Source organism: Phaseolus vulgaris, chromosome 1 (genome assembly GCF_051622355.1).
Source record: "Phaseolus vulgaris cultivar YP4 chromosome 1, ASM5162235v1, whole genome shotgun sequence".
Classification (NCBI taxonomy): Eukaryota; Viridiplantae; Streptophyta; class Magnoliopsida; order Fabales; family Fabaceae; genus Phaseolus; species Phaseolus vulgaris.
The window spans coordinates 11,709,066-11,722,430 of record NC_143498.1 but is presented as its reverse complement, the minus strand read 5'-3'; the positions used below and the strand labels follow the sequence as shown (position 1 = coordinate 11,722,430).

Below are 13,365 nucleotides of genomic sequence, written 5' to 3'. Positions count from 1 at the left end.
TCACTTTGCTGAGCTCTTCATTCCTGGCCTGAGAGGCGACAAGGTCCTCATGCATCTTCGCCTGCTCTATGCGCGAGGCCTCCACATTCTCCTGCAGCGCACGCATGATCTCCATCATCTGTGCCATGGTCATGGCGCCTTCAGCAGCAACTGGCACAACTGGACTTGAACGGTTGCTTCTCATCTTTCTCATGAAAACTCAACAAACCAAAGTTCGACGAACAAAATCTCCTTCAGCAACGATCGATCCAGCAATCAACCGGTTAGAAACTCTCAAACTCCCTAAAACCTCCGCACACGCAATTGCAACAGCACGCCGATAAATTCGGACGTCGAAACCTTCACAGAAACTTACAACTTCACCACAAAACCACCGCTTCTCCAGCAAGCCCCCGATTCCCTAACCAGAAACGCAATCGAACGGAAAACACACCGAACAACCGATTGAAAACCGCGCGAACAACAAGAAACTCCAAGAAAACCGATCGAAAGCTTGAACGAACGGTGGAAAACCTCACACTACCGATTAAAACCCAAACGAACGGTAGGAACCTCGAATTCACCGAACAAAATTCGAACGAACGGTGGAAAACACGAATTCACCGAGCAAAAGCTTGAATGAACGGCGGAAAATGGTTGCACCAACACACAACCACACAGAAACTGCAGAAAACTCCAAGAACTCACGCTGTGGATGGGGACAGGTTTTACACGGCCCCACGGTGGGCGCCTGATGATCCTGCCTGTTGACCAGAACGCAAGAGCCTTGCCTCGTCAAAGGTAGCTTCCTTTGGATCGGCTTTGCACCGTGTTAACTTCCGTCCTTCACCTGATTCACCTCAAGAACCTGCAAAAGACAGAAAGGCGCCGCTGCGGCCGATCGCGCTCCGACGCTCAAGTCAGCGACTGAACCACCAAAATACTAAGAGGAAAACTAAGAACTTCAGGAACCGTGCAATGTTCTCTCTCAGCGTACTCAAGTTCTCGCAAGCGTAAAAGAAGTATTCTAAAACGCGCGTACCTCAGAAGTTCGTTAGGATCCCTTATATACCTGTGCGCTTTCTCTCTCCTGACAGTTACACATCTGGACACGTGGCTTGCATCCAGCTGTACACGTGTCACCATCTGGAGCATCCTTGACTTGAGCGTCACTTCTTACTTTTCAGGCTGTTCGACCAAGTTACCTATGCAGGAAGCAACTCAGCGTATAGCTGCCTTGGAGCGCGATCTCTTATGTGTGGCGAGTACAGGTGTCATCATACACACCTTCCCTGTGGTCTCGTCGGCCGCCATTACATTCTACTTTACTTACTTCACTGTGCATGTTCAGGTAAGCTGTTCCCCGACCTCAACCTCTGGCCAGCTAGGGAATGACCATCTGACGACTTCATCCTTCGCTTCGAAAGCCTGGAACAAGCTTTCCTGATCTTTCGACGATGTCCTCCTCTCGGCGATCTCCGATCGCCTTGTCGCCTGGGTTCACATCCGGCGACTACGACACAAACTTGGTGACCGCCGGTTTAGGTATGCTAGAGATCGGGGCACGCCAACTTAACGACTGACGACTACACGAGCCCCCTGACTTCCTTCCCTTCTGCCGGCCAGGTGTCCCGTTCAACACGCCTATATTATAGCTTGTTGCCACGTCATCAATTCCGACTACCTAGGCGGTACATTAATAATATTAACAATATTAACAATATTATTAATAATATTAATAATATGAATAAATATTAATAATATTGAATATAATATTAATAATATGAATATTGAATATAATATTAATAATATGAATATTGAATATAATATTATTATTATTAATAATATAATAATAATAATTATTATTATTATTAATAATATAATAATAATAATTATTATTATTAATATGTATAAATTATATTAATAATAATAAGTATAATAAAAATGGTAATATGACCAAATAACTTGTCTGATCTAGTGGTTAATGCTTCATTGGTCACTGAAAGGACTTGGGTTCGAGTCCAACAACTTATTTGTTAACAAGACTACATCTAGTTCTTAATCAACACAATCAAGTTTCAGTACTAGACTATCATTGCAAAAAATACGATCTGAGTTAAAACTTGCACCTTAGCTGCCCATAGAACTATAAATACAAGTGTTAGCCCCCTTGTAAATTATATTTGAATTGATAATGAAATGCTGGCCAAGTTGCTAGCTCATTTGTCTTCAAATTCTCACTCTCAAGTTTGCACTTCTATTAGTGTTTTGCTTGAATCTTCTTAGAAGTTGGCCACACCTCTTATAAGCCTCTACCTCTCCTCTTCATTTCATCTTCTCCACACTTCAATTTAGCCATTGATGCCACTTTCAAGTCCATTCTTCTGCTACATACAAAACTACAACAAAGAAGAAGCCTAAACAAGCTTGGATTGCATCAAATAGTCACTCCTGGCTAGGACTGTGAGTATTATTTGAAACAACAACTCACACGTTTGCTAACTAAAAGATATGTTGTGTCCTAAGATAAATACAATATGAGATTCACTCTTTTAGGTTGCTAAAGAACACTTTAGTATTCTTTCAATAGGTAAGATGTACAAGTTTTTACTTAAGCATTCATAGGATTGTTCGTGAGCAAAAATTCGTCCTTCTTTAAAGGTTACTTCAATTTATAGAGAACTTGAGAAGATAATCGTTGTAAATCGCTTTCTAGTCGTTGTGAGACTTTGAGAAGTTCTGTTGGATAGAGTGTTTACCACTAGATAAAAAATTATAAATGATAGTTAGGGTACAATTTTTTCTACTTAAAAGCGTATCAACCAAAGTGCCATGATTCAATTGTGACTTGCCCTTCGATATAGGACAATGGATACTTGCAATAACTTCTTTGTTCTTCAGTTGCTTTTATCTTCGTAGACGTTAAGAGTTACATTAAATGTTCTTCATGCAACATTTAATACAAACTTCTACTTGAAGAAACATTTGATACTTAACATAAATTATCAAACCTTTGTCATATATCCTTCAATTCTTCTTAAGAAAAAGTTAGGACTATACGAGATTGATGATATATGCAAATTGTCCTTCCAGAGAAGTTATTGATGTAAAACAACTTTGACACACTCTTTAATAGATATTATAATGTTGATTCTCTTATGAATTCTTTTTATTGATGAGATGATGCAAAACATAGTATAAACGATTATAAATTCGAAATATATTATGAAATGCAAAAAACAATATCTTCTCGTCAATCTTAATTACAAACTTAGTAGACTAATATAAGATTACAATGTGTTATAATAACAAAATATTAGTTTATCAAAATCTTATACTTAATAATTTTGTTTTTGAGTACTTTATTGTAAAAACACTTAATTAAAATGATTAAGAATAGAGTAAAATATATTAACATGTTCTTTAACAATAATTATACACTACTATTTCATAATACAAATTACATTTCTTTATTTTTCTCTTAATTTATATTACTCTTTTAAAGATTGTTTTCATTCAAATTATATACTACACATCACATAAAAAAAATAGTACATATACTTTTATTTAAATAAATATATAAAACTAAAATTAATACGTATATTAAATTTAACTCACTAAAATAAGATAACATAACAAATGACTCAAAAAACAATGCGTTTTGCTAATATGTTTAAAGAATATTTATTTAATTATAAATTAATTATTTAACTCTTTAATTTATTGTAATTATATTTAATAAATTGCTAAATACTTTAAAATTAATTCTTTTTCAAGTAGGTATATTTTAAAAACTAAATATGAATATAATATAAACAATTGTTTATGAGAAGTAATTTACATGAACCCGTTGAAATCAAATTTCCTATTATGACAAACTTTCAGCTTAGGTTTTAGTCAAGCAAGTGGGTTTATTTTCGGGAATCATCCATCTCGTTGTCCGTTCGCATGGTGTTTCGCACCGCCATTGGTGAGTCCGAGGAGAAGATAAAAGAAACAGAAGATTAAAGGTCGCCCTCTCCCTTTTCGTGAACGGTTCTGGTTTTTTAAACAAACACATGATATGGGTCGTTTATCAGAGTCGAAGTTGGTTCAAGAGCTGGTTCTGTACGCAGCTAGCGCAGCACTGAGTTGCTTGGTCTTGTTCGTTGGCCTCCGACAACTCGACCCGAATCGCGAGGCTTCCAAAAAGGCTCTTCACCACAAAAAAGAGATAGCCAAGCGCCTCGGTCGTCCTCTTGTTAACACAAACCCTTACGAGGTCCGAAACCTTAAATGTACTCTTATTTTAATTTTTAAATATTTTACACGTTTATCACAAACAAGAGTAGCATTGCTGTCTGGATAAATTTCTTTGTAAGTACTTTGCAGTTTATAATATACTTTTACCTTAATTTTGTAAAAACTCTATTGTATTAGCTTCTCCGAACGAAAGCTGATTTTTAATAAATGAATAAACCAATTGAAGAATTATGTTTTGTTTTTACTTTATATTTTTTTATCTATTATATGTGTACACAGAAACATATCCAAGCAAGGGCATCACATTAGTTTCTTAGTTGTTGGCGTTAAAGATGGGTGAAAACATATGTCTGTGAGAAAGCATGGGCTGGGTCATCTCACAATTATGCAACAAATTAAATGTTTATCCTGCGCCATATGAACTTATTGTTGAAACTTGGTGTATGATTCTTTACATGCTACACTGGGTTTGTGTGATATTTGATTCTGTTTCTTGGCTATTTGCAGTGCCATTATTAGACTAAGAAGGTTTTTAAGGCATAGATATAATAGGGTTAGTGAAGAATTCAGTCAGCTGTATTGTACATTTTGAATTTTTTGGTAATGGTTTTAGTGTTGCTGAGTATATGCAATCTTGCAGGATCTATCAAAGGGTTACTCATATGTATTGTTAGAAGCCAATGTTATTTTTTCATTTTTGCAGATTAGTAATGTGATCTTTATTTCACTTTCCTGATTTCTTTTCTGTACTACGTTGGTTTCTGGAACAATTTCACATGGGATGCCTAGTTGTGCAGAGTTTTATTGAACGACAGGTGAATGGGTGGGAAAGGTCTTTTTGCATTAGTTTTCCAGTTGGATTTCAAGTTTCATGCGCCTCTATTCTAATAAATGTGTTTTCTGGAACTGGGGTTATACTAAAAAATCATAATCATATTGACATAAATAAATTACTTAAAACTTGTTTCTTACATATTCTGTATAGGGACATATTGCCTTATTTTACTTCGAAAGATCTATTTTCTAATTTTATGTTAAATGGAGGGAATATATTTAAGATTATTTTTAAGTTTAAGCATTTTATCTTGTACAGGATGTCATAGCATGCGATGTTATCAATCCTGACCACATTCATGTGGAGTTTAACTCTATTGGAGGACTGAAAACGACAAAGCAAGCTCTATATGAACTTGTTATTCTGCCTCTAAGAAGACCTGACTTGTTTTCTCATGGTAAACTTCTTGGGCCACAAAAGGGTGTCCTGTTGTATGGACCACCTGGCACGGGGAAGACCATGCTTGCCAAAGCTATTGCTAAGGAGTCTGGAGCAGTTTTCATCAATGTTAGGATATCAAACCTGATGAGCAAGTGGTTTGGAGATGCCCAGAAACTTGGTATGCTCACGTTATGTTTAATACTTTCTATTCAATTCAGAAGGATTATTTTACATCTAAATAAAACCTTGTGCAAGCTATTGAATTTCTGGAAATGGTTTCTTTTATAGTTTGCTTAATATGAGAATAAACATATTTGGGGTGATCAGAATTGATTAGAATTTTTTTTAAATAGTTTCTTTGCTTGAAAAATATGTGGTAGCTATAGTTTGATTAGAATTTTTTTAAATGCTCCTCCAACATTGCAAACTCTCATGAACCAAATGTTTAGATCTTATCTCCAAAATTTTGCGTTAGTATATTTTGAGGATATCCTAATGTACAACCTGGATTTCTCTTCACATAATAACCATTTGCGAGTGGTTTTTGAACTGTTGCATAGTAATGAGTTGTGGGTCAATAGTAAGGAGTGTAAATTTGGAGTAAAACATTTAGAATATCTCGGGCATATCATTTCTGCTGGGGGCGTTTTAGCTGATCAAAGGTTGCAGCAAGGAAGAGTTGGCCAGTCCCTAAGAATATCAAAGGCTGAAGGGGATTCTCAGGGTTGACAGGTTACTATCCCTGCTTTATACAGAATTGTGGGGTGATCGCTAAACCTTACACACAGATATTGGAAAGAACAATTTCAAATAGTTGGAGGAAGCAGGAGGACATGCTTTTGAGCACTTGAAAAAGGAAATGGATGATCTGCTCACTTTTGCTATGCTGAATTGTGTGCTGCTATTTGTGATAGAGTCTGATGCTTCTGCATAGGAAATTGGGGCAGTTCTAATGCAGCAAGGTTGATCTTTGGCTTTTATTAGTCATGCTTGCTCGAACAAAAATAAGGTAAAACCAATGTATGAACATGAGCTTACAGCAATAGTGGTTGCTGGCAAAAGTGTCACCCATATTTGTTTATGCCTACATTTTATTATTAGAACAGATTATAGGAGATGGAAATATTTATTGGAGCAAAGGGTATTGGTGGGAAACTGCCCAAAAATTACGATTGCCTCTCTTAGATGAAAAATTTCCATTGCCTAGAAACATTGTGACTACCTCTCTTCCATAGATGAAAAGGTGTTGCGACCCTCCCTCCTTTAATTAACATATGTCATGACTATCTCTCTCCCTTCACCAAAATGCAGAAACTTATGTTCTTCCTTTGACTATTTAATTTACATCCAATCATTAGTCTCATTCCAATGGTATTCAAAAGGATGTTGGAGCTTGCAAGGGTGTTTCTAATGAAGTGAAGAAGGAATGTGGGAAATTATTGTTAGTTTGCATCAAAATTTAATCAAGAAATTAAACCTTAATATGGAGGAGGAAATTGTAGAAGTTGGTGAGAAAAGAAAAAAAGTGAAGCATTGGGCATTAGTCCTCGAAGTATTGTTAAGAATAGAGTAGTTAGCACACAAGGCACCATTAACAAGTTTAAAAAAGGTGTGAGAGGAAGCATGTCAAGCAATTTCTAGGTTTTTCTACAACAATGTTACCTGTCAATGTGCAAAGAGTGAAGAATTCAGTGCTATGTTTGATTTTAAGGCATCTCCTTGGATTTAAACCTCCATCCTGTAATGAGATTAGAGTCAAATATTTGAAGGAGGAAGTTACAGATACATCATTTGCTTTACAAGCACATAGGGATGAATGGAAGAAAAATAGGATGTACCATTATGACTAATGGTCGAACTAATAAGACAAGAAGGACAATAATAAACTTCATGGTGAACAACAAAAAGGGCATTGTGTTTCCGAAGTCCATAGATGCATCTGCTATATCCAAAACCGTTGAGAAAGTTTTTGAGATGATGAATGACATTGTTGAAGAGGTGGGGGAAGACAATGTTGTTCAAGTTGTGGCAGATAATGGAGCAAACTACAAAGTGCCGGTCAAATGTTAATGGCAAATAGGAAAATGATATTTTGGAAACCTTGTGCTGCACATCGTGTTGACTTAATGTTGGAGGATTATGAGAAAAAGATCCCAAAACATGTGGAGACAATTCCAAAAGGTAAAAATTATTACAACCTTTATCTATTCTAGAACATCTCTGATTTCTCTATTACAACTTTCACAAAAGGAAGAGATTTGGTGAGACCGGGTGTTACTACCTTCGCTACATCTTACTTTGCATTAGGGTGCCTTCATGAGAACAAAAGAGTTTTAATTAGAATGTTTAGTAGTCATGAATGGAAGTTTAGTAGGTTTGCTAAAACAAAGGATGGAAAAATGGTTGAAGGGTGCCTTCATGAGAACAAAAGAGTTTTAATTAGAATGTTTAGTAGTCATGAATGGAAGTTTAGTAGGTTTGCTAAAACAAAGGATGGAAAAATGGTTGAAGATGTGGTTTTGGATAAGGATTTTTGGAAGAATGTCATAACTTGTTTGAAGGGTGCATTGCCTCTAATTGAAGTAGGATGGAGCTCATGCTTTACTGTTTTTTAACTAGGAAGGAGTTATTCCTATGTAACTAGGATATGGTGTTTACACCTAATGATTTACTTTTTTATATCTTTATTATATTTTTTTTGTTTGTCATTTTGAATTAAAGTTCAATTATGAAGTTTGAGTGAAATATAATGCTTTTGTGTGCATTTATGAAATTCATAAATCCTTGTTATGATCTCCCGATTTGCAATCCATATTTCCCTTTCCGATCTTGAGTAAGATCTCAATTTTGACTACCTTGGAAGTAACAAGTTGATCGTGGCAGTAGGGGGGTGGAATTTCGGGTTGGAGACATGGTTTACTTTTAAGTCCCAACCCTATGTATTGGATCATTTGGCAAGATGTGTTAATGAAAAACTTAGTCCCAGGTTTTATGGGCTGTTCAAGGTCTTCAAAATGATTGGTGTTGTTTCTTATAAACTTTTATTACCAGAGACATCAAGATTGCATCCAATTTTTCACATTTCTCAACTAAAAAAGGCTCCTCCAATTAGTCAACCAAGTCAAGAACTTCCACTTTTCTTATGAAGGGAATTGGAATTGCAATTCGAACCTGTAGATGTGCTAACAATTAGGAAGTTGTTAAATGGAAAGGGGGAGGTGCTTATACAGTGGGTTGGGTTACCCAAGGAGGACATCACTTGGGTATTGCTAGATGGTAGAGGGTTATTGATGGGCCTCAACAAAGTGGGCCTCCTTGAAACAAAAGTAAACATGGTTTACTTTTAAGTCCCAACCCTATATATTGGATCATTTGGCAAGATGTGTTAATGAAAAACTTAGTCCCAGGTTTTATGGGCTGTTCAAGGTCTTCAAAATGATTGGTGTTGTTTCTTATAAACTTTTATTACCAGAGACATCAAGATTGCATCCAATTTTTCACATTTCTCAACTAAAAAAGGCTCCTCCAATTAGTCAACCAAGTCAAGAACTTCCACTTTTCTTATGAAGGGAATTGGAATTGCAATTCGAACCTGTAGATGTGCTAACAATTAGGAAGTTGTTAAATGGAAAGGGGGAGGTGCTTATACAGTGGGTTGGGTTACCCAAGGAGGACATCACTTGGGTATTGCTAGATGGTAGAGGGTTATTGATGGGCCTCAACAAAGTGGGCCTCCTTGAAACAATAGTATTGGAGAAGAGCAGATAGGGTTAAAATGAAAACTAAGGATGAAACAACATTTATGCATGATCATAACAAATTGCATGTGGCAAAAGGAGGAGAGAGAGATGCTGAAATCAGCTCAGGGGACAGATATAAGGCAGTGGAAGGTGAGAAGGGAGGATAGGATTCATTTGGGATATTTTGGGTGTGGCTGTTGCCACAAGGCAGGTTCTAATTTTCTGGCTTTGATCTTATTGTTGGCATTTTTTGCTTCTGCTGAGACTTGTAACCAAGGGTTGATCCCTAAAGTTTTACTTGAATTCAATAAAAGAATAGTTCTATCAGCAACCATGGGAGAAGAGATTGGTTTAGCCTCTGCCATTTTGGTTTTAGAGAAAATCTGTATTTTTTGTTGTAAATGGGAAAATGTTTCTATATTTAATCCTGTAGTGCATATGTTTATATGGAAAGAATACATACTGGAAATCAACTTTGTTAAGAAACCTAAAAATTAGAAGAGGAATAAACGGGGAAATTGAAAGGATATACATATTTTCCTCATAATGAAATAGAAAATACAGCAGGATGATGATTCCTACTGCCGCAAAGCAGCTCCTCCAGAGAGGTTAACAATCCCTGGACATAAAAGAATTCCACTATTTTTCCCCGTATTTCCTTCCTTTCTCTCTCTCCTCTGCCCTATATTTCTTCTACTTGTCTCACTCCTTAACTAATTCTGTTACACACACCCTTTGCACACCCATACATTCTCCAAATCTTACTTCAAAGTCATAGCCCACGTTTCCAGTCCTTATAAATTTTGAGGCAATTTGACATTGAGTTTACTAATTGTGGGTGCTGCTTCTGAATTGTCTCCCGTCAAGTTTGTTCTCTTATTTGTGGCTGGTGTTGAGTATTGTGGTTATTCTCTTTGGTTTAGAATCCTCGGTTTTTGTTTAAGGGTTGTGCATAATCATAATTGTGATTTATTGTTATTATACCTTTTGTGTGTTATTTTCTACATGCATTCATATAGTTTTCTGTGCAGGTAGTACCTTATGTTATGATCTCGTCTTTTGCAATCATATCTCTTATCTGTTTAGGATCCGATTTTGTCAACTTTGGTGGATGTTTTATTCCTTTTGCATATAATTAAAAGACTTGATTAAGTTTTAAGTACTTATGTTAAATTGAAGACTATTTTCAATTGAGTCTATTAAAAACTTTCATTAGATTGAGTGTTAAAAATACTTTTTTATTTTTTTTTGAAGTACCCTACCGTTTGATTTTTGCTGTCAACGGGATAGTGTGACTGTTACTTCCGTCTTCCCATTTCCACCCCATTGATCAACTTGCTTCTTTTCTCTTCAATCTCTTCCAACTTGCCGAAGGAGCTAGTTGACCAGTTGGAGGAGATTGGAGAGGGAAGAAACAAGTTGATCACTGAGTTATATACTTGAACATGGAAGCCACGGGGTATTTAGACAGAAATAATAAATATTTTGAACACTTAATAGAACAAATTTTTTTAATTAACACTCATTTGAAAATATCCAAATTTATGAAGTACATAAAACTTAATTAAGCCTAATTAAAACAACTGATAGCCATATTTAGACAATATGAACCACAATTTGAATTATTAAAGTCTTTTAATTGGATTAATGTTGGCGAGTTGCTTTTCTTTTGCAGTGACTGCCATATTTAGCCTAGCTCATAAGCTCCAGCCTGCCATCATATTCATTGATGAAGTTGACAGCTTTTTGGGTCAGCGTCGTACAACAGATCATGAGGCTTTGTTAAACATGAAAACTGAATTCATGGCTCTGTGGGATGGTTTTACTACTGATCGTAAGTTTTAAACATGTTATATACTTCTCTTCTGAGACTCAAGCAAATCCTGTGAATTGATGCAGCTGTATTTAGCATTATTATTTGTACTTGGCAAAGGTTTATAATTATGAGGACTTTTAATCTATTGTGTAGAGAATGCTCAAGTTATGGTCCTTGCTGCTACTAATCGTCCTTCAGAACTTGATGAAGCAATACTTCGACGACTTCCTCAAGCATTTGAAATTGGTATTCCGGACCAAAGGGAGAGGGCTGAAATATTGAATGTTATCTTGAAGGGTGAGAGGATTGAAGAAAACATCGACTTTGACCGTATAGCTTTCTTATGTGAAGGTTACACTGGTTCGGATCTATTTGACCTGTGCAAGAAAGCTGCATATTTTCCAATTAGAGAACTGTTGGATGAAGAGAAGAAAGGGAGAAGTGCTTCTGTGAGTGATTCATCATTCTCTTTTACCACAACATTTTCATTTTTGTTGAGTAAAGTCTAGTTTTAAAACTATTTTATGAACCTGATCCCGGAGTTATATTTGCATGGATTGACTAACGTGTCTGGTCAATGAAGTAATTTCTTACACGCATAAAGATCAATTGATGTCCAATATGACTGTTTTGTGCTGTACGCATCAAGCCTTTTCATAGACTTTCTAGTTTTGAAGAAATATATTGAAGTAGAAGCAGCTAATTATCCCTTCTTTACACAGGGTCAATTCTTAATCTTTTGAACAGCAATTTTGTATGAATGAAAGTCGCAATAGAAGAAGCAAGGAATTATCATCTGTAAAATTAAAGTGTACAGTTGTTTTGACGACTGCTTCTGATAAGGTCTATTTTGATGGTTCAGGTTCCTAGACCATTGTCCCAGGTAGACTTGGAGAAGGCCCTGGCCACTTCACGAAAGACTACTGTTGCTGCATTTGAATACAACGGATTAAGTGCAGATACTCTAAGATGGGCAAGGCAGAGGGAACCTGGTGGTGATTATCAGGTTCAAGCTGTAATCAATGAACTCTCCAAGTTTGTGGTATCTCAAATGACTAGTCGCCAGTCAGATGCCAAAGATCTTTAAGATGCTCTTAATCTCTTAAGCACCTATCTCATATCTATACTCATTCTAGATCATGTGTTACTTAGCGTCATATGTTGAGGTAATGAGCTATTGCATTTTGTTGTCTTTTTGATGCAGTAATCCTCTTTGAATCACCACTTAATATTCACTTTTCTGATTTCAATTTGCATGCAAGTATGTCTTTCTCTCTCTCTATATATACAGATAGAGAGAGAAATATATAATGTAGGACTATTTGTTTCATTATTCATGTATATCATAATTGATGGAAGTTATTTTTTAAATTACATTAAATTATGAATAATTTGATTATCGTTGTATTGTTTTATTTTGATAAAATTATAATTTACAAAATAATTTAAGTGGAAAGTTGTGGACAATGTAAAAGGTGATAAGAGTTGGATACACGAAAGCTAAAGGGACACAAAAAAAAAAAAAAAAAAAACACACACACACATATATATATATATATAGTCGTTATTTTCTATATTTGATCATAAGATTACCAAAAGGAAGAAAAACGATATGGGAATACGTATTTTAAATGTACTCTTGAAATAGCTAGATTAAGTTATTTCATAAGTAACTTTTAAAGTGTTATTATATTTTTTTTCAATAATCTAATAAATTTAGGAAGTATTACCTTTAATTGTTAAATTGTAAATAAATGAAAGATGATGATAAATATTAATTCATTCAAAGTTTCTTTGAATTTTTTTATTATATATATAAAGGAGAGATTAAGTTGAAGTTAATTCGAGGAGTATTACGTAGAAGGAAAGTAATTAGTTTACGGAAAATTTGAATTTTTTTTTATGTTTGTTCTACTTAGTAAAACAATATATTTTCATCAAACAATGTTACTAGAAAATGGGCTTTGAGAAAGTATCCCATAAAGTAATGGGGAGTTTCTTATTCCCACAATTTTTAAAATTTTGTAACTGGTGTTGAACTTTTGTTTGAAAAACGATATCATGGATGAGTTGGTCTGATACTGTTATTCTTCTCTTCTTCATTTATCTGGGACATTGGTGGAGGGACATTTAGCTATGTGGAACAAGGTGGAGGAGTGAGTTGTGTTGTTTGGCTTTTAATGGTAAGAATTAGGTTTTTTAAAGAGCATAGGTGGTTATGGAGATTTTGTGATTACCAGAAATCAGAATTTGAGATTGTGCTACAAATTGATCAATCTGAAAGTGAAAATGTAATTTTTGAATTCGCCACTCTGTAAGTAAATCATTTTGTTAGAGTAAATCATTTTGTTTTCCGGTTGAGAGGGTGTTTC

General features: G+C 35.3%; 1 protein-coding gene across 1 annotated transcript; it reads left to right on the top strand.

Annotated features, from left to right (window-relative positions):
- The first annotated feature begins 3,808 nt into the window (after window positions 1-3,808).
- On the top strand, window positions 3,809-12,384 carry LOC137813553 (uncharacterized). Its single transcript, XM_068615882.1, has 5 exons — window positions 3,809-4,240; window positions 5,315-5,615; window positions 10,853-11,011; window positions 11,147-11,442; window positions 11,856-12,384. The coding sequence occupies exons 1-5, from the start codon at window positions 4,043-4,045 to the stop codon at window positions 12,078-12,080; spliced, it is 1,179 nt and encodes a 392-aa protein (XP_068471983.1). The 5' UTR covers window positions 3,809-4,042; the 3' UTR covers window positions 12,081-12,384.
- The last annotated feature ends 981 nt before the right edge of the window (window positions 12,385-13,365 follow it).